Source organism: Siphateles boraxobius, unplaced genomic scaffold (assembly GCF_051911475.1).
Source record: "Siphateles boraxobius isolate OS27281-9 unplaced genomic scaffold, OSU_SipBor_1 156, whole genome shotgun sequence".
Lineage (NCBI taxonomy): Eukaryota > Metazoa > Chordata > Actinopteri > Cypriniformes > Leuciscidae > Siphateles > Siphateles boraxobius.
Genome location: NW_027508762.1, coordinates 118,560 through 141,500, shown reverse-complemented (window position 1 = coordinate 141,500; position 22,941 = coordinate 118,560). Strand labels below are relative to the sequence as shown.

Sequence of the window (22,941 nt, the reverse complement as noted above, 5' to 3'; positions counted from 1 at the left end):
GCACGTGACAATTTGCCAATTTTCATTGTCCATTACACTCTATCCTGGCGACCCGTGAGAGCATCGAGTCTGAGGAGGCGGGAGAAACCACGATCTCCGATATATTGAATTGGGCTGCAGTGCCCATTTCTACCACTAGTTGTCATTCTTACTGACTGCAGCTTTAATAATCACGTGTATAGAACATTGATTATATGTTCTTAGTTATATCTGAATCGCAATTGTACTTTTGGGGAATCCGTAGTTAGAATGTGGAACGTATACAGTCAGTGGTAGTTGGTCTAAAGCTACATGTTATTAGTGTATTCAGTTCTCTAGTAAAGAATCAACGTTATACTAAACTGAGTTACGTGTCCATCATTCAACATGGTGTCAGAAGATGGTTTGTGGAAAAGAGAACGCCTTTGAAGAAAGTTAAGTTTCATCGAAAAGACTTGATATCGTCAGAATGGCGGAAGGCTTCCGAAGACCCGAACCGCTAGTGTTTGATGGCAACATTAGTGAGAACTGGCACGTATTCGAGCAAGAATACGATATATTTATAGCAGCTGCTAACTCAGACAAAAATGCCAAGACGCAGGCATTTATTCTCCTTAATTTAGCCGGCTCAGAAGCCATCGAGCGGGAGCGCGCGTTTGTGAATGTGGAACGTATACAGTCAGTGGTAGTTGGTCTAAAGCTACATGTTATTAGTGTATTCAGTTCTCTAGTAAAGAATCAGCGTTATACTAAACTGAGTTATGTGTCCATCATTCAACAGCGTGAGACACGTTTTTCGTGGTGAATCTCGTGTTTGTGGAATACCTAGCATTAGAAAGGTCCAGATCCAGCGTCTCCAGCATCCGCAAGCCGTCCTCGCTGAAGAACAGGTGGTTCCCGCTGGTGGTTATGCCACACTTTCGGGAAGGTTTTCCTCCACTAATCAACTTGAAATGTTCAGACTCCAAAACTCCACCTATGAGACAATCAATACAGATACATCTGCTATAGCCAAGCTTCTGGAGAAGATTCAGTTGTATCTTTCTGCAAACATTACTTTTGAATGTTCTGAAACAAGTAGTAACATATTAGATGAACGTCCAAATGAAACTTAAAAGTCCCCCTGTGGTGAAAATCCAGCTTTAAATATTGTTTATATGTCTATGTGGTGTTTTTAATGTGTAAATTCATAAGTCGACAGCATTGCTGAGCATTTTCTCCTTAAAACTGCAGTGAACTAAAGACAGTCTCAAAAACACGCTTTGAAATCGCTGGTGTTTCTGACGTCACAAACTACCTTGTAACCAATCAGATCAACGTGTGATCGTCAACGAGTGGATCTCTGAGTGAGTGAGTGAATGAGTGGAGGCGGGGCTCATTTGCATATTCATAGAACCGCACATACTAAATGAGGCAAGGGTGTCGAGTTACATTCAAGATATTTTAAGGCATGAAGACTTTTTTTAAAAAGGTTAAAAAAAAAGTTAAAATATGTCATATTGGTGATCAAAGATGAGTTTTAAGGGATAAAACTAAAGGGGGACTTTAAAACTAAAAAATCATGAACGATTTATACGCAATGTTTTTGTTCTAACGTTTTGAGAACATTATTAAAGACCAGATAACTTTGAATAAACATTCTATTAACATTACTGAAAGTGAGTTTGTTCATAACTTTGAGAGAATCTTGCAAGAACGTTCCTTGTTAGCTGGATTTGTGTGAAATATTATTACCAATGTTGTTACATTACAAGTAACGTAAGCTACATAATCAGAATACTTTTTTCAAGTAACAAGCAAAGTAACGCATTAATAAGAATAAGCAATGTTACTTTGTTTTCTCATTTATTGACTGACTTTGCATTTCCTTCAGTTTTAGGCTTATTCATTTCACTTTTGATGTGAAAAGGCCTTTACATTGAACATTGTTTTTTTTTTTGCTATTAAAAAACAAAAAAGCGAGTCCAGCCCAGGTGAGAAAAAGTAACGCAAAAGTAGAGCAATCATTTCTTTATTAGGGAGTAACGCAATATTGTAACACATTACTTTTAAAAGTAACTTCCCCCAACACTGATTATGACTCTATTCTTACAAACGTGTTTCAAATGCAAACCCATCTTTGTGTAACTCATCTAACCACATTCATATAACAACTAAAATACCTTCAAAATCCTCCTTCAGGAAATCTGGATTTGGCACATCTGGAATGGAGCAGTCGGAGCCGGAGTATCCTGGATCACAGATGCAGTGAGTGCCTCGAACACACACACCGTGGCCGTGACACATGTTGTGGCACTGAGGACCGATGTACACGCTGTCCAGGGCCCATGTGGGCGGAGCCGCGCCGGCGGGGTAAAACCCCTGGAACCAGCGGAACCGCACTGATCTGAGAAGCACAGAAACAGTGTCACACACTGAACACGCAACAGTCGACTGTCAAAACAAACAGCAGAACACGAGAACCGCTCTTCCAGTAACGATGATAGAACGTTCACTCAAAGTTATCTTCTTCTCAAAAACATTATTAATACATTATTCATGTGTCTTGTGCACTGTGCACTGTTCGGGGTCTTTTTGGACCCCAAATGACATTTGCTGAAATAAAAAATAAAATAAAAAAGGTTTCTTTGTCCAAATGGCATGAAACTTTGTACAGTTGTCAACACTTTCTAGATCTACAAATAAAAATATTAATTAGAATGAAAGCTTTTTTTAATGTTAGTTTGGGGGGGAAAGTCACACTTGTGCTGTTTGGGGTCTCCAGCGACCCCAGACAACAAAATTTAATTTTGTAACAAAATATATATATATTTTTAAACAAATGTAATTTTAGTCTGTTTATTGATTTTTTTACTGCACATTTGTGCAGTATTTGGAGGATTTATTATATTTTTTTAATTTATAAAAAATAAATTAAAAATGTTTTTTTATACAAAAACAGCTTTTTGTGTAAAATTCACTTTATAAAGACCCACAAGTTTGTTTTGATTTGATGAAATCACAATTATAAAAAATAAAAGTTACTTTTTGTCAATGTTTAGCATTTTTTGTACTGAAAAAATAACAGTTCCCTTTCAAGGGAACTCGAGCTGCGTTGAGACGCGGTGGGAACGCTCTGCGTGATTGCGTCGTGAAGCACGTGTATAATCAATCCAATGGAAGAGCGAGACGTCATAGGCGGTGACGTCATAGACCAGGAAGCTATAAAGCACACCAGAAAACAGACCGCGACAGCTTCTGTTGCCTTCAGCAAGCGATCTGTGTATTCTGTCCTTGTCATATTTATTGTTGTCTGTCAAGTTGCAATATATATATATATTATGGCAAAAGAGAGCAAGCAGCTTTGTGTTGTTCCCTGCCCACGTTATATCACGGGTGGGGACACACACATCAGCTTTTTGTTACTATTTGGGAGTGGAGCATGCCACAGTCAGTTCTCGAGGGGGCTGACTGTGAGCATTGCGAGAAGCTGTCCGTGAGGACGCTCCGCTCCCGCCGGGCGTTCTTCGAGGAGGACGGTTCGGTTCGCGCTCCCCGCGCGGGTCCCGCAGTTGCCGATGCACGGCGGCGACTCGCATTTTGGGGTTCGCAAACGGATCTGACAGCGGGGGTTGGGACGGGCCCCGCCCTATCTCAGCTTTCACCTGGCAGATCCAGTGCTGGCGATTTCCAGTTCCGAGGAATTGGTATCGTTAGTGTTTTGTTTAGAAAAAGAGAACAAAACAAATAAAGATATTAAGAAAGGGCAGATGTTTGAGTTTTCAATAAATGAATAAATAAGTCAGCTCATAACTCTGTTGAATAAAGAGGAGCTTTAAAAGGAGGTTTATCTAGTGCTGTTGCTAGTTAAATATTTTCTGGCCAGCTGAACATTATGAGAGTGAAAATAAAAAGAGTTTATTAGATGAAATAAATCTAAAAACAGAAAAACTCTGTATCTCAGCCTCCTCGTCGGGGACTGCCGTTTTTTCCCTATCTCCAAACCACACTGAGGTGTCGAGATCGTGGAATAAGTCGGTTTCTATTTTATGTGTTTAATGCCCTACGTCTAACTATAGTAATGCTATGGGTATTAAGTATCATGGTATGACAGTGCCTCGGGTTAAAGAGACGCTTGCTAGCTTTCTCTCTCCCGAGTCGGCGTCATCATTTTTAACCCCGACGTTACCCACCAGCCATCTAAATAAAAATTTTTATTAGGCAACGCTGGTGGGTAAATTATAAAGACATGGATGAATGTGAGGTTGGAAAAAAAAACAGCACTGACGCTATTCGAGAATTGCGTCGTGCAAAAACAGATAAACTATACTGGGGAGGGACGGTTTCGAGAAATCGTTTCTCCTCTGCGTCCTCTGGGTGGCGACTCTCTGAGGAGGGTCGCAGCACGGCCAGTTCGGTTGTTTTCCTGCTGGTGGCCACGGAGTGATATATTTATATATATATATATATATATATATATATATATATATATATATATATATATATATATATACGTTTTTCTGATTTAAAAATAAAGAAAAATAAGATAAAATTATATCTGTTCTTCTGGACGCTCCGCTTTCAAAAAACTAAGAATAAACCGTTCAGCGGCGTTCCAGAGGTTTCTTCCTCACCAATCTAATGTTCCTGAGACTGCTGGGCGGAGCAGTCTCAGTCTACTAAGCTCCTCGCAGCACAGAGTGCAAGAACGAGCATCGCCATTTGGGCTCCTCCACAATCGAAGGGGACTTGGGTGGCGGTAGCAGTCTAGCCAGTTAGAGATATGCAAGATCTGAGGACTATTTTATTCTCTAAAAAAGCTTGGACAATAGGAAGCCCTGACGCCGAGGCTATCAGGCTTCTAAAGGGTGGTCCCCTCCGGGGTAGGGATGGTTTTGAGAAAATCGTTTCTCCTCGGCGCCCTCTGGGGTGCGACTCTCTGAGGAGGGTCGCAGCGCTCCCAGTTCGGTTTTCCTGCCGGTTCGCCGTTCAGGACACCAAGGTGTCAGTGTCCCCAAACGATCCTCCGAGGGGGGTCGTAGAGCAGTCAGTTCGGTTTCCCTGCCGGTTCGCCGTTTCAGGGTGCCGAGGTGCCTGCTTTTTCCAATGATCCTCCGAGGAGGGTCGTTGGAATTAAGTTATTTAAAGGGAAGCATGATCTGAGGACTGTCGTCATCTCTAATAAAGCTTCTGAGGGCTCCTCCGGGGCAGGGACGGTTTTGAGAAATCGTTTCTCCTCGGCGCCCTCTGGGGTGCGACTCTCTGAGGAGGGTCGCAGCGCTGCCAGTTCGGTTGTTCCCTGCCGGTTCGCCGTTCAGGGCACCGAGGTGTCAGCGTCCCCATACGATCCTCCGAGGAGGGTCGTAGAACGGTCAGTTCGGTTGTTCCCGGCCGGTTCGCCGCTTCAGGGCACCGTAGTGACTGTTCAACCAAATCCAGAGGCCAGTCTTGAGAGACTGGTTCCCCTAGTAGAATTTCTGGCAGCGTGGAAACTACTGCCACATATTTCTCGGTGGGTCCTGCACACTATAAAAAAGGGTTCAGAATTCGGTTCTTGTCCGCCCAGATTTCTAGGGGTCCTCCCCACTGTGGTGGACCCCGAGCAGGCTTTGGTTATGGAGCAGGAAGTACTGACACTTCTGCAAAAGGAGCTGTAGAAGGGGTTCCTCCTCCCGGCAGACAGTCAGGGTTTTACTGCCATTACTTCATTGTTCCGAAAGAGGATGAGGGGTTGCGTCCTACTCTAGACCTGCGTCAATTAAACAGCAGGTTTCAGAATCTTAAGTTCAAAGTATGCTTACGCTAAATATTATTGTGTCACAGATTCAGTCCGAGGACTGGTTTGTCACAATAGACTTAAAGGACGCTTACTTATCTATCCATCCTCATCACAGGAGGTTCCTGAGGTTTGCTTTCAGGGGCGAAGCATACCAGTATCGGGTTCTTCCATTCAGCCTAGGTTATCACCCCACACCTTTTACAATATGCGTGGATGCAGCTCTGGCTCCTCTGAGATTCCAGGGCATTCGCGTATTAAATTATATCGACGATTGGTTGATTTTAGCTCAGTCCGAGCTTTTGGCAGTTCAACATCGAGATGTCGTTCTGTCCCACATAAGGACGTTGGGGTTGCGGCTCAACACCAAAAAGAGTGTACTCCTCCCAGCTCAGAGGACCACTTTCTAGGTGTATTATGGGATTCGACAACAATGCAAGCACGTCTGTCTCCTGCACGTATTTCTGCGATTCTCACAGCCGTAAAGAATGTAAAACTAGGTCAGTCACTCACTGCAAACAGTCTCTGAGACTGTTGGGGCTCATGGTAGTTGCGTCTAACGTAGTTACTTTTGGCCTTCTGTACATGAGACCCCTGCAGTGGTGGCTCGGGACCAAGGGGTTTTCTCCGAAGGGAAAATCCGTTTTCGCATGATCGAGGTCACGCGGCTATGCCTTCGTGCCTCGGACATGTGGAAGAAACCTTGGTTCCTCGCCCAGGGCCCAGTGCTGGGTGCTTCTTGTCGACGCGTCACGCTATCGACGGATGCTTCCCTCACAGGATGGGGGGCGGTCATGAGTGGCCGCTCGGTGAAAGGTCTTTGGCTGGGGCTCATGGCAGTTGCGTCCAACGTAGATACTTTTGGCCTTCTGTACATGAGACCCCTGCAGTGTTGGCTCGGGACCAAGGGGTTTTCTCCGAGGGGAAATCCGTTTTCGCATGATCAAGGTCACGCGGCTATGCCTTCGTGCCTCGTCATGTGGAAGAACCTTGGTTCCTCGCCCAGGCCCAGTGTTGGGGGCTTCTTGTCGACGCATAATGCTATCGACGGATGTTTCCCTCACAAGTCGGGGGCAATCATGAGTGGTTGGTCGGCGAAGGGTCCGGACAACACACTGATGGTCTCGTATATCAGAGCAGATATCCTGTTGAGACAGGGGCTGTGGCCCGGGGAATGGAGACTTCACCCCGAGGTGGTGGAGCTTCTTAGGGAGAACTTCGGTCAAACTACAAGTCGACCTTTCGCATCGCTTGTACAATGCATTGCCCTTGTGGTTCTCCCTCACGCATCCAGCTCCGCTTGGAATGGATGTAATGTAATAGGTGTGGTTGCCACTACACCTATACGCTTTTCCCGATATCTTTGCTCTAGAGCTCCCTCCACGAGAAGACTAATATGCTGTTCTCTGCCTGGTGCAGAGAACGCCTTCTGAATCTTGTTTCTGCCCTGTTGTTACAGTACTTGATTTCTGTAATGAATGTTTCTTTGCTGGGCTATCTCTGAGGAGAGATCCTTAATTTCGTCTTCTCCGTGGTACATGAGGCTGAGGCCTGGACGTACTTGGATTTGCACCTGGTTGGTGGTAGTATTTCTTCACCCCAGATCGGGTTGTATTTCTAGGTCCCTACTAAATGTGCGGGTCATTTGTGCTCCAGGCCTTCTGTCCTCCACCTCTAATATCCCAGATCAGGAAAATCTTAAATCTGTTATGCCCTTTCCGGGCTTTGGATGCTTAGGTCCACAGAGCTGCTCAGTGGCGTTTATCAGAACAATTTTTTGTCTGCTTCGGGTAACCTAAGATAGGTTGCCCTGCATCTAAACAGATAATGAGCAAGTGGGTAGTTGAGGCTATCTCACTTGCTTATGAAGCGGCCGGACAGCGTTCACCTGTGGCTGTTCAGGCCCATTCTACAAGGAGTATGGCTGCATCTAGGCTTTAATTTCGGGTATTTCCCTTCAGGATATTTGTAATGCGGCAGGCTGGTCCTCACCTCATACATTTGTCAGATTTTATGACCTACACCTCTCCACTCCCGGGGCTAGGTTGCTTGCTTCTAGTGTGCGCAAGGACTTCACACAGAACGGGCATTTGTCTTATGGCGTAGTGGGTATGGGGTTCCCACCGCGTCTCAACGCAGCTCGAGTTCCCTTGAAAGGGAACGTCTCAGGTTACGTATGTAACCCTGGTTCCCTGAGAGGGAACGAGACGCTGCGTTCTCCTGCCATACTTCCTGCATGCCCTGATCGACTTGCTTCAGGCTTTTTCAGAAGCTGTCGCGGTCTGTTTTCTGGTGTGCTTTATAGCTTCCTGGTCAATGACGTCACCCGCCTATGACGTCTCGCTCTTCCATTGGACTGATTATACACGTGCTTCACGACGCAATCACGCAGAGCGTTCCCACCGCGTCTCAACGCAGCGTCTCGTTCCCTCTCAGGGAACCAGGGTTACATACGTAACCTGAGACGTTTTCCAATAATGTTACATTATGATTAGAATCAAATACATTTTGTCGATTTTCTAAGCGCGGTCAGACACCGCTTAGAAAATGGACAAAATTCATCTTCAAAATCAGAAACAACACAGAACACACATAGACAGAAACGAAGTAGCAATCTGTATAATTATATGAAAAACAGATGTTTGAAATAAATGACAAACTCTAAAGACTCCAACTTTACTTTTTGTAACATCTTGTTCAGGTTTGATTCTAATCATAATGTAACATTATGATATGTAATATGTAGATATAAATCCAACTGGAAAAACTTGTGAAAAGATGTAAAAACTTGTGAAAAGATGTCTAACAGTTAGTCAAAGAGCAAACAGTGGAGCTCTGCAGCCATCTACTGGTTAAAGTGATCATTTTTTACTTTAAAAACTGCATTTTCCAAAAGATGGGCAAAAATCTTACACTAAGCCATGTCAAGTTATCCATGTTGTCCCCATGAATGAAATTTCGAAATGTTGGTCTATTATAAAGTGAATTTACATAAAAAGCTGTTGTTTTTTTATAAAATTTATTTATATAAATTTTAAAAATATAACAAATCCTCCAAAAAACTAAAATAAACTGAGGAAAAAACTAAAAACATTAATAAATAGAGTAAAATTACATTTATTTAAAAAAAAATTGTTACAAAATGCAATATTGTTGGCTGTAAACCGCAAACGAACAGCACACGAGTGTTGAATGTTACTACTAGTTTCAGAACTACTGTCCCACTCACCCGCAGAGCCGCAGCTTCCCGAAGTGGATGATTTCTCTCCTCCATCCCTGTGAGGTTCCAGGATAGTAGACGCTGGCCGGGTGGAGTTGGGTGGAGCAGAGCGAGCTGACGCGAGGGCCCCCGGCACACAGAGGGACCAGCAGGTGCCATGTGGCCCCGAAGTCCCTGGAGAACTCCAGACGCACGGGGTTCAGCGAGGAGCTTTCAGTCGTGCAGCCCACATTGATCTACAGCAGGAACCGGAGTCATGACGGAGCCGAGCCGTACCACAGATAGACAATACGACAATCAATATAACAACGATTGGCCTTTAACTTTATAGTCAAACGGTTACTTCAAACAAAAATTTGTATTCTGTCATCATTTACTTGCCCTCAACTTCGTACCAAACCCATGAGACTTTCTTTTTCTTCAGAACACAAATTAAGATAATTTTAATGAAATCTGAGAGATTTCTGTCCCTCCATTTAAACACGGCAAAAAATGCTTTTCTTACTTTCTTATTTTTGTCATGTTTCTAGTCCAAATATCTAGAAATTCTTACATCAAGGAGCATTTAATAGAGAAGTAAAATGATCTGAGAAATGACATCTTGTTTTCTGAAAAAAAAAAAAATCTAAATTAAGTGGGGTTTTGCTAAAAACAAGAAAAATGATCTGCCAATGGGGTGAGAAAAATAATCTTAATTCAAATGGAAAATGAAAAATAATCTTAAATCAAATGGAAAATTAAAAATAATCTTAATTCAAATGGAAAATGAAAAATAATCTTAATTCAAATGGAAAATGAAAAATAATCTTAAATCAAATGGAAAATTAAAAATAATCTTAATTCAAATGGAAAATGAAAAATAATTTTAAATCAAATGGAAAATGAAAAATAATCTTAAATCAAATGGAAAATGAAAAATAATCTTAAATCAAATGGAAAATTAAAAATAATCTTAATTCAAATGGAAAATGAAAAATAATCTTAATTCAAATGGAAAATGAAAAATAATCTTAAATCAAATGGAAAATTAAAAATAATCTTAATTCAAATGGAAAATGAAAAATAATTTTAAATCAAATGGAAAATGAAAAATAATCTTAAATCAAATGGAAAATGAAAAATAATCTTAATTCAAATGGAAAATGAAAAATAATCTTAATTCAAATGGAAAATGAAAAATAATCTTAATTCAAATGGAAAATAAAAATAATCTTAATTCAAATGGAAAATGAAAAATAATCTTAAATCAAATGGAAAATGAAAAATAATCTTAAATCAAATGGAAAATTAAAAATAATCTTAAATTAAATGGAAAACAAGAAGAAGAATCTTATTTTAAATGGAAAACAAGAATGTTTTTCTCACCCCATTGACAGATAATTTTACTTGTTTAAGCAAAAACTCACGTCTGAGCCCCCCCCCCCCCCCCCCAGAAAACAAGATTTAATTTCTTATGTCATTTTACTTCTTTAGTAAATATTCCTTGATTTAAGAAACCAAAACTCTGACGCTTCAAAATATTCATAAATCAGCAAATGTACATGGAGCACTTCAAATATGGTAAACAGAAGCTCAAACGTGTCACATGACGCGTGAGAATGAACCTCATTGGTTCTCATGCTTGAGCTCCTGTTCACCAGCTCTATGTTCACTGATCAATGTTTATATGTGAATAAAAGCCTAAATTAAACCATGTTCATCATTTAAAGTGGCCGTGTCTCTTCAGTGTCTTGTTTTCCCGCTCAAATATCTAAACATTCTTAAATCAAGATACATTTACTGGAGAAGCAACATAACTGAAGATATTAAGTCTTGTTTACTAAAGGAAACTTCAAAATTAAATGAGTTTGTGCTTAAAACAAGAACAAATATCTGCCAATAGGGTCAGAAAAATAAACTGAATTCAAAGAGAAAACATAATTTTTCTTGTTTTAAGCACAAACTCATTTAATTGTAATACATTTATCAGAAAACAAGACTTAACATCTAAAGTAAATATGTCTTGATTTCAGAATGTCTAGATATTTGCACTGGAAAATAAAATAAAAATACTATGTAAGTTTATTTTACAATCTCTTGAATTTGTTGAAGCGTCAGAGTTTTGGGTGAATGGACTTTCAACGGAGGAACAGAGATATAAATGATCTGTACTGGTTTGTGTACTGAAGATGAACGAACGTCTGCTGGGTTTGGAACGACATGAGGGCGAGGAAATGATGACAGAATTAATGAAATGTTCATTTTGGGCTTTTAAAAGCCAGCGTTGATCTCACGAGCTCTACCTCGAACTGGACGATGGTGTTCTCGTTGACGTCGATGTCTCTGGTGGTGATTGAGTGTTCGCCCAGATCACTGGACATGAACACCATGGCCGAGTCGTCTTCCCTGCAAACACAGAGGGTCACATGACGGGTCACATGACCTGTCCTGACACTGCTGGAGGTCAGTGTGTGTGTAGATGAGTGACACTCACAGGCCTCCTCTCTGATACGGGCAGTAGAAGCCAGTGTTTCCTCCGGGATAAAACAGCCAGTTCCCCTCCTGCGGCCCCGACTCAAAGCTCTCCGATATAACCGGCACACTACTGACGCTGTTGCCGTCGACGATCAGGTCGTCAATCACCCACACCTCCTCCTTCTTACCTGCAGGATTGAGGAAAACACGGAACAAAGCGAACACATCTATGCTTAAAAACACTGTGGGAACATCAAATGTCCAGCTTTATTGTATAAAAGGTAATGATCATGTTAGTACAACATTCTCCTCACATTATTGCTACTCATAACATTCTTTGAAGGTTTATTTGAAATATTCCTAGTACAAATAACATCAGAAGAATGTTCAACTGAACATATTAAGTGTTGATGTCTGAAAACGTGTAAGAATTAAAACAAGAACGAATATCTGCCAACGGGGTCAGACAAATAATCTTGTTTGGTTTTTGAATTCAGTTTATTTATTTTTTTCTTGCTTTGAGTTTAGACTCCCTTATTATTTTATCTTCATTAATGGACATTTCCCAAACACACTCAAAGCTCTAGACCAATCATAACACACTGCCCCAGCCGACCAATCAGAGCACAGTGTGCTTTTCAGAAGGAGGGGCTTCATAGAGAAAGGAAGTGTTACTGACAGACTGGGAAGAGAGGAGCCGCAACAATGGAGAATATGAGGAAAATAATCAAGATTCATGCAGGAAAACCTGTTCTAGTAGAGATCAAAAACAGCAAGACTCTGTGAGAGAGCGTAACAGGTCCTGTTTAAAGTGTAAAATTATACACTACTCTTCTGTATTAGAACGAGCTCATCTCCATATGGCACTTGTGAGGCGTATGCGTGTCAGTGTGTGTGACCGTGACTGTTCTTACCGCTGTTGTACGGCTGCCACAATCGAAACCGTGTGGCGTTTGTCTGCGCACTGGGAGGCAGAGACATGTGAACAAACAGCGTGTCTGTGGAAGTGGGGAAATAAAACTCGTCTATAAGCAGCCAGCTGATCCCTCCATTCACCGAATACTGGAGCAACACGGAGTGAGAGCGCTCGGGCACGCCTGCACACACACACACACACAACATGTGTTTACAACACACAGAACACAAGGAGAAAGCCTTGAGATTGAACACGCTTAACACCAGACTCACCCTTTGTTATGAACTTGAATGAGAACTGGATGTACACGGTGTGTGTGCAGTCTAGATCTGTTGAAACCAGCATTCGCAATCCCTCCTGCAGGACAACACAGTCATCCGAGGAAACAATGATTTATTGACATCAGCTGACAAAACTCATAAACGTTTAATGCATGTTGAATGCATGAAGCAGAGCAGTCCTTCATAGGGGTGTCACGATTCGATATATATCACGATACTGAACTCACGATGCCACATTATTGCCATACTCCAAGACATATGATAAAGGGTTAACAAAAATGTACTATTGATTAAACTGCTAAATTTGGTGTTACATTGTGTGTGTAAATGAATAGACTTGGACTAGGAGCTGGAAACCCAATACAGGACGATAGAGACACCAGAATATTCATGATTCTGAAGCTGAAAACAGAATTATTTTAGATGAATATGCTTGTACTCTTTCACTGACTAGATATATTGAAAATAATGTGGGACTTTTTACTGGTAACATCAGATATTTGTCATTATCAGGACCCACAGAGATTCCCCCACTGCATTATTACACATTTTATTCAACATTATATAGTAGTTTTTTGTACTGACACTAAAACTCTGAAAACTTGAATTTTTTCACAGTCATTTTTATTTTGGGTGAACTATCCACGATACATGTTGTATTTTTGTATTGCGATATATTGTAACGCGATAAATTGTTAGCGTGTGACTCGTTCACACTTTACTCACGCCTTTGAAGATGAGTGCGGTTCCTGATTTGAGCGGTTCTCCGCTCAGCGTCCCCCGCTCCGCCCCGTACACCTCCGGCCACACGTCAGGCTTCAGGTTCTCGTTGAAATCTTCCTTCAGAACCGCCGGCAGAGCGAGCAGCGGCACACAGTGAGCGCCACCGAAGCCCGTATCACAGCTGCGCGAGAGAGAGACCAGTGTCACTGCAGGATCGCGGAGCTCGAGCTCATCAGGAGCCGTTCAGCGCTCGATTACAACGAAACCGCACGCGATTTCACAAAGGCTGCGATTATATTATGTGCAGCTTGTCAGTGAATCACGGCTGATCGGGAGTAAATGCTCCATCTGAACACCAGAGGGCACACACACACACACACACACACATCCATCTGAACACCAGAGGGCACACACACACACACACACACACATCCATCTGAACACCAGAGGGCACACACACACACACACACACACACACATCCATCTGAACACCAGAGGGCACACACACACACACACACACACACATCCATCTGAACACCAGAGGGCACACACACACACACACACACACATCCATCTGAACACCCAGAGGGCACGCACACACACACACACACATCCATCTGAACACCAGAGGGCACACACACACACACACACATCCATCTGAACACCCAGAGGGCACACACACACACACACACACACACACACACACACACACATCCATCTGAACACCCAGAGGGCACACACACACACACACACACACACATCCATCTGAACACCCAGAGGGCACGCACACACACACACACACACACACACACATCCATCTGAACACCCAGAGGGCACGCACACACACACACACACACACACACACACACACACACACACACATCCATCTGAACACCCAGAGGGCACACACACACACACACACACACACACATCCATCTGAACACCCAGGGGGCACACACACACACACACACACACACACATCCATCTGAACACCCAGAGGGCACGCACACACACACACACACATCCATCTGAACACCCAGAGGGCACACACACACACACACACACACACACACATCCATCTGAACACCCAGAGGGCACGCACACACTCACACACACACACACACACATCCATCTGAACACCCAGAGGGCACACACACACACACACACACACACACACACACACACACACACATCCATCTGAACACCCAGAGGGCACACACACACACACACACACACATCCATCTGAACACCCAGAGGGCACACACACACACACACACACACATCCATCTGAACACCCAGGGGCCACACACACACACACACACACACACACACACACACACACACACACACACATCCATCTGAACACCCAGAGGGCACACACACACACACACACACACACACATCCATCTGAACACCCAGGGGGCACACACACACACACAGACACACACACACACACACACACACACATCTGAACACCAGAGGGCATCTCTCTCTCTCTCTCTCTCTCTCACACACACACACACACACATCTGAACACCAGAGGGCGTCTCACACACACACACACACACACACACCACATATCCATCTGAACACCAGAGGGTGTCACACACACACACATACACACACACACACACACACACACCTGAACACCAGAGGGCATCTCACACACACACACACACACACAGACACACACTCTCTCACACACACACACTCGCTCACACACTCTCTTACACACACACACACACACACACATACACACGCCAATTATGCCTCGCAGAAGTATAACACACATTATACGAACCCAAGGCGTCATAAAGTTGACTGGCATCCTTTAGCGTGAATATGAGACGCAGACCCTACCCCACACCTAAACCTTCCCATCACAGTGCGTGTTATATTGACGATAAAGGGTGCCATGTGCGTAGTATTTCGCCGTTTTGTCATATGGCGTCACATATGACGCCAAAGGATGAGAATGCATTAGAATAAACAGAAGATCGAAACGCTTTGATTAAACACGACTAATAAACACACGACTGCATTATTCTGTGTCAGAAGCACTTCATCTCTCAGAAGGAGAAGCTCAGCTGTCCTGATGAAGTGAGTTTGGAGGAAAAGCATGTTATTAAATGTCGTCTTTTGTTGGACAAGAGGTTCATAAATCCTTCTCATGTTTGGAAAGAAGTTTGACGCGTGTTGCTTTTTCAAATGCACGTTATAAGTGACTCAAACTCACAGTGCTTTCAGAGTGAGCCGGGTTTACTGAGCCGTACATCAATGACAAGCTGCACATAACTAATAATCACACCAAATCGGTTTAACTGCGATTTCATGTAAACTGCGATTAATCGTGCAGCTCTATCCAGTGGGAGACTCACACGCAGTGTCCGCTGTCGCACAGGCCGTGTCCCGAACACATCCACGGGCAGCCGGGAGTCAGGAGAACATCATCCAGCGTCCAGCCATCGGCTCCGGGAGCAAACACAGGCTGGATCCAGCGGAACCTCGTTCTGGGAGAACTACACGAGCCGGGAAAGGGTTCAGTGTTGGAAACATCACGTGACTAAAGGTTTTTGGACACTTCATGGCGGATGAAAAAATGAATAACTTACATGGACATTTTCTAAATGTCATAATCATTTGTTAACAAACAAGTATCCATTACTCCAATGAGCTCATTGTTTCTGCTTTACATTATTACATTGTTTAAATTAATACATTTTTAACTAACTGTCATTTTATATATGTAGCTACATTTCTGAAATACTTAACTTAGACAGTCACATCTGGTAACAGATCACTCTAAACTGTAATGTGGACTATACATATAATGCATTTTCTGTAAAGCTGCTCTGAAACAAGGTGTATTGTGAAAAGCGCTGTACAAATAAATATTGAAAATAAATAAAGAATCGAATTGAACATGGAAAATATCAAGGTACACACTGAAGTAACATGGTATTATCAATTGACACCATTCAGTAATAATATTGATTTAACTGCACTGACACTATCCAGGGGCCGGTTGCATAAACACAGCCTTAAGTGTCTCAAGTTCTAGTATAACCCACTAGCAGTTACTCAGGGGCAGTCAGTGTTACTTTTCAGTATCAAATTAAGCCAATCTACATTTTTATGTAACTGATTTAAAAAAGTTATGAATAGTCTTAAAGAAAAAAAATGATGTCTAACTTGTAAGACTAGTCTTAGAGGTTTATGCAACCGGCCCCTGGGGCTGAGAACAAAACTTGAACCGGATCGATCTGAATAATGACTTGTGTAGAGCTGCTTTACAGCACAAGGTTCATTTGATGAAGTTTGCATAATTGATTCTGTTATTTTCCTGCTTGTTACTGTAAATCCAGATAGGATGTGTTCTAAGAATGTTTTGCTAATTATCTTCTCATTAAGCATACTCGTTATAAACATGTTATTTCTGAATGTTCAGTTTTTTGAATGTTTAAAAATAAATTGTGGTTATGTGAACATTAAGGAAACATTATATTGTATCATTCTTCAAAGATTATGGGACGTTACTTTTGAATGTTCTCTGAACCCGACGTCCAACTAAAACATTTCAGAAACGCTCCATGAATGATGTATAAATAATGTTTTTGTTCAAACGTTTTGTGACATTATTAAAGACCAGATGATTTGAACTAACGTTCTATTAAAGGGATAGTTCACCAAAAGAATTAAATTAGCCCATGATTTACTCTCCCTCAAGTCATCCTAGCTGTATATGACATTATTCTGTCAGACGAATACAATCAGAGTTATATTAATAAATATCCTGGCTCTTCCAAGCTTTATAATGGCTGTTTCTGTTTTGAAGTCCATAAAAGTGCATCTTTCCATCATAAAAGTGCATCTATCCATCATAAAAATTTATCTATCCATCATAAAAGTGCATCTGTCCATCATAAAAGTGCATCTATCCATAATAAAATTTTATCTATCCATCATAAAAGTGCATCTGTCCATTATAAAAGTGCATCTATCCATCATAAAAATTTATCTATCCATCATAAAAGTGCATCTTTCCATCATAAAAGTGCATCTATCCATCATAAAAATTTATCTATCCATCATAAAAGTGCATCTGTCCATAATAAAAGTGCATCTATCCATCATAAAAATGTATCTATCCATCATAAAAGTGCATCTGTCCATTATAAAAGTGCATCTATCCATCATAAAAGTTCATCTATCCATCACAAAAGTGCATCTATCCATCATAAAAGTGCATCTATCCATCTAAAAGTGCATCTATCCATCATAAAAGTGCCTCTATCCATCATAAAAGTGCATCTATCCATCATAAAAGTGCATCTATCCATCATAAAAGTGCATCTATCCATCATAAAAGTGCCTCTATCCATCATAAAAGTGCATCTATCCATCTAAAAGTGCATCTATCCATCATAAAAGTGCATCTGTCCATCATAAAAGTGCCTCTATCCATTATAAAAGTGCATCTATCCATCATAAAAGTGCATCTATCCATCATAAAAGTGCATCTATCCATCATAAAAGTGCCTCTATCCATCATAAAAGTGCATCTATCCATCTAAAAGTGCATCTATCCATCATAAAAGTGCCTCTATCCATCATAAAAGTGCATCTATCCATCATAAAAGTGCATCTATCCATCATAAAAGTGCCTCTATCCATCATAAAAGTCCATCTATCCATCATAAAAGTGCATCTATCCATCATAAAAGTGCCTCTATCCATCATTAAAAAAGCATCTATCCATCATAAAAGTGCATCTATCCATCATAAAAGTGCATCTGTCCATCATAAAAGTTCATCTATCCATCATAAAATTGCATCTTTCCATCATAAAAGTGCATCTATCCATCATAAAAGTGCATCTGTCCATCATAAAAGTACATCTATCCATCATAAAAGTGCATCTATCCATCATAAAAGTTCATCTATCCATCATAAAAGTGCATCTATCCATCATAAAAGTGCATCTATCCATGATAAAAGTGCATCTATCCATCATGAAAGTGCATCTATCCATCATTAAAAAAGCATCTATCATCATAAAAGTGCCTCTATCCATCATAAAAGTGCATCTATCCATCATAAAAGTGCATCTATCATCATAAAAGTGCCTCTATCCATCATTAAAAAAGCATTTATCCACCATAAAAGTGCCTCTATCCATCATAAAAGTGCATCTATCCATCATAAAAGTGCATCTATCCATCATTAAAGTGCCTCTATCCATCATAAAAGTGCATCTATCCATCATAAAAGTGCATCTATCCATCATAAAAGTGCCTCTATCCATCATAAAAGTGCATCTATCATCATAAAAGTGCCTCTATCCATCATAAAAGTGCATCTATCCATCATAAAAGTGCATCTATCCATCATAAAAGTGCATCTATCCATCATAAAAGTGCATCTATCCATCATAAAAGTGCCTCTATCCATCATAAAAGTGCATCTATCCATCATAAAAGTGCATCTATCCATCATAAAAGTGCATCTATCATCATAAAAGTGCCTCTATCCATCATTAAAAAAGCATCTATCCACCATAAAAGTGCCTCTATCCATCATAAAAGTGCATCTATCGATCATAAAAGTGCCTCTATCCATCATAAAAGTGCCTCTATCCATCATAAAAGTGCATCTGTCCATCATAAAAGTGCATCTGTCCATCATAAAAGTGCATCTATCCATCATAAAAGTGCCTCTATCCATCATAAAAGTGCATCTGTCCATCATAAAAGTGCCTCTATCCATCATAAAGTGCATCTATCCATCATAAAGTGGATCTATCCATCATAAAGTGCATCTATCCATCATAAAAGTGCCTCTATCCATCTTAAAGTGCTCCACAGGCTCCGGGGGTTAATAAAGGCCTTCTGAAGCGAAGCGATGAGTTTGTTTAAGAAAAATATCCATATTTAAAACTTTTAAAAGTAAAATAACTAGCTTCCGGCCAAACAAACATACGGATTCCACTTTTCAAGTGTAAAGCCTATCACTGTATTTGACGACAGTGGTCCTGACAGTAATGCACTTTTATGGACTTATAAACAGAAATGGCCATACACTGCCATTATAAAGCTTGGAAGAGCCAGGATATTTATTAATATAACTCCGATTGTATTTGTCTGAAAGAAGAATGTCATATACACCTAGGATGGCTTGAGGGAGAGTAAATCATGGGCTAACTTACATTTTTGGGTGAACTATCCCTTTAAGGTTTCTGGAAGAACGTTTGTTCGTAACCTTGCCAGAATGTTTGCTTTCAGCTGTGAATTTCTACTGTGTAAAGTGCTATAGAAATGAGGCTTGTTGCTGCCACAACGAGGGCAGTATAAAGGTGTAGTGATGGGACTGAGGTGTGTGTATGAAAGCATCTGTATAGAGTCGTACATGGCAGCGCTGGGCAGGTAGACAGTGACCCTCCTCCACTGCAGGTACTGAGGCGCGCTGTACACCGAGCGCTGGCTGTACCCTGAGCAGCCAATGGCGGGCGGCACACACTCCGGCGTGACCAGGGTCCAGCGGCGCCCGCAGTCTGTGGAGAACTCGAGTCGGACGCCGTGAGATGGAGACGCAGCCTTACTGCAACCCATGCTCAGATCAAACTGGAGGAAGGAGGAGCCGGACACCTCGAAGTCCCAGCTCTCAGCGTACCGAGGCCTCTCTGGGGGACAGATCATATCAGACACACCCTCAATACATGTGCATTCATATCAGACACACCCTATCATACATGTGCATTCAGCTTTGTGAGTGTCAAAGGGCAAGTTCAGAAATAAATTATTTGCTAACACTTTATTTTGATATTCCCCCAACATTTCAACTAGCTCTCATTAGAGTATCAGTTGAGTATTAGTAGACCGTCTGCTTATAGGTGCAGTAAGTGATTCTGAGAAACGGTGTTGAAAGTGGATCGGACTGGGGAGGAGAGAGAGTAACCAATCAGTTGTAGGGGGTGTGTGTCTACTCATGATGTGGAGGAGAGAGAGTAAGCAAATCAGCAGTAGGGGGTGTGTCTACTCATGATGGGGGAGGAGAGAGAGTAAGCCAATCACCAGTAGGGGGTGTGTCTACTCATGATGTGGAGGAGAGAGACTAAGCCAATCAGTAGTAGGGGGTGTGTCTACTCATGATGGGGAGGAGAGAGAGTAAGCCAATCAGCAGTAGGGGGTGTGTCTACTCATGATGTGGAGGAGAGAGAGTAAGCCAATCAGCAGTAGGGGGTGTGTCTACTCATGAAGTGGAGGAGGGAGAGTAAGCCAATCAGCAGTAGGGGGTGTATTTATTCATGATGTGTAGGAGAGAGAGTAAGCCAATCAGCAGTAGGGGGTGTGTCTACTCATGAAGTGGAGGAGAGTAAGCCAATCAGCAGTAGGGGGTGTGTCTACTCATGATGGGGGAGGAGAGAGTAAGGCAATCAGCAGTAGGGGGTGTGTCTACTCATGATGTGGAGGAGAGAGAGTAAGCCAATCAGCAGTAGGGGGTGTGTCTACTCATGATGGGGGAGGAGAGAGAGTAAGCCAATCAGCAGTAGGGGGCGTGTCTACTTATGATGGGGATAAGAGAGAGTAAGCCAATCAGCAGTAGGGGTGTGTTTACTTATGATGGGGAGGAGGGAAAGTAAGCCAATCAGCAGTAGGGGGTGTGTCTACTTATGATGGGGAGGAGGGAAAGTAAGCCAATCAGCAGTAGGGGGTGTGTCTACTCATGATGGGGGAGGAGAGAGAGAGTGAGCAAATCAGCAGTAGGGGGCGTGTCTACTCATGATGGTGGAGGAGAGAGAGAGTGAGCAAAAGGGAGATTTGTAGAAAGACTGTAGACAGAGAGATGGCTGAGAGACATTACAAAAGAGAAAAACTCTGTTATGAAAAAAAAGGGTTATGATCAGACAAGAGCTTTAGGACCCGCGTAAATATTAGAAAAGACCAGAGTGGGAAGGCCTGAAAATGGCCAGCTGAAAATGCTCAATTAAATGTCTGGATGATGAATGAAAATTGATGTTAACGGTAACTCACTGTCCATGAGCTCAGAGTTGAAGTTGAGCACTGAGTCTCGGCTCAGACAGTCTGCGGTCACCTCTCCGCCTACAACTCGATACCAGTTGTGTCTTAAAGGGGAAGTGCCATCAAACGTGTCGAAGAATCCACTCCTAGCGCTGTCGTTCATTCCGATCAGAATATTGTCCAGGCCCCACTGGGCCGCGTGTTTACCTGAGAAACGAGAGATAGATGACTGCACCTTAGCACATGTTCTGTAGGTTATGATGTTCTCACTGTAGAGTAGTGTGTGTATAACGGTTCTGACCCTGCTGAGGCTGCCACCAGCGGAACACGGTGTGTGAAGTCTTTGCTGCGGGCGGCAGCTCGATGGTGACCACCTGAGGCTCGAGGAACGACCCAAAGTCCAGCTCTCGTAAGAGCTGCCACTGCACGCCATTGTTGATGGAGAACTGGACAACCACACCTGCCAAAGAAACACAAGCAGGGTTAGTCCTGAATAACTGCGGTATGTTTAGTGCCTGGCCGCCTCATCCAGCCGCTGAAACTGCTGTGCTTTCCATAGACGATGTGAGGATTATTACACTGAAATATATCGAGATTGAACATCTAAAACATTCAAACTTCGATTCACCGTTTCTGATGAGCTTTGTGTGATCAAGCACTTTATTTCTATTTCATAATACTGTACAACCAACTGAATCTCATGGCAATTCGTTACTATTTTAAGTTTTGGCGAATTGATGGATGATTCGTATGTTTTCATCCCCTATGATCACACCTCAGTGACGGGTATGTTTAGGGGTGGACCTTCACGCTTACTTTTGTCCAATAATCGTACTTTTTTGTAAAATTCACAATTCACACCAGATCTGCAGTTAATGATCTCCACATTTCCACTTCCCTTCCCTTTACCTCTGTACAGATAAAACGTTATCAAAATTATTCCAGTTCGCATGGATCCGTGGAAATGACTAAAAATTCTGTATTATGCTGCCAGACAAGTAATTTGGTGAAGACTATTTGTAAAGAAAGAATACGCACCTGCGCGCAAACATATTCAAACGCACACGCCTATGGACTAAACACGTAATATGCATGTGCAAGCTATCACCGTTTTCTCAGATTCACATTTTTGAAGTTTACACAGAGATGATAATGTTTTTCAAAATTTTTCAAAACTTGAACCTTGGAACCTGTTTCAAAGTTTGCATTCTCGAGCACCAAGCACTGTTGTCGTGCAAATGAGCGGCCAGAACACATTAAAAGTTTCTGTTTTTAGTTGAAATGGTGTCGTGTTACGAACCATAAATTAATAACAAATGATCTTTGCAATGGAAGTGAATCAATCAAAACTAACTTTATCTGGACAATAAATTTATTCTAGAGCTGCTGTAAAGCCAAAACAATCTCTGTTACTGTAATCTCCTATTATCACTGTAAAGCTGCTTTGAAACAATATATAGTGTTAAAAGCGCTGTATAAATGAAGGAGACTTGACTTGACATTCACCTTCATTTCGGGAACGGGGGCGAGTACAAGTGGAGCCCATGTTTTTCCCTCCAATCCGAATGTAGAACTGAACCAAACTGTACAGAAAG

General features: G+C 42.0%; 1 protein-coding gene across 5 annotated transcripts in view; it reads right to left on the bottom strand.

Moving 5' to 3' along the window:
- Window positions 1-22,941, bottom strand: part of reln (reelin) — a 172,595-nt gene that overhangs the window by 31,292 nt on the left and 118,362 nt on the right. For all 5 annotated transcript variants that reach the window (XM_077230930.1, XM_077230931.1, XM_077230933.1 and 2 more), the window contains exons 31-43: window positions 22,853-22,929; window positions 21,648-21,806; window positions 21,359-21,553; window positions 19,734-20,007; window positions 15,707-15,847; window positions 13,332-13,509; window positions 12,597-12,681; window positions 12,323-12,505; window positions 11,428-11,596; window positions 11,237-11,339; window positions 8,964-9,190; window positions 2,142-2,365; window positions 805-955 (exon numbers count right to left, since the gene is read on the bottom strand). In XM_077230930.1, the coding sequence (XP_077087045.1) occupies window positions 805-955; window positions 2,142-2,365; window positions 8,964-9,190; window positions 11,237-11,339; window positions 11,428-11,596; window positions 12,323-12,505; window positions 12,597-12,681; window positions 13,332-13,509; window positions 15,707-15,847; window positions 19,734-20,007; window positions 21,359-21,553; window positions 21,648-21,806; window positions 22,853-22,929 (2,166 nt within the window). The remainder of the gene's footprint in view (window positions 1-804; window positions 956-2,141; window positions 2,366-8,963; window positions 9,191-11,236; window positions 11,340-11,427; window positions 11,597-12,322; window positions 12,506-12,596; window positions 12,682-13,331; window positions 13,510-15,706; window positions 15,848-19,733; window positions 20,008-21,358; window positions 21,554-21,647; window positions 21,807-22,852; window positions 22,930-22,941) is intronic.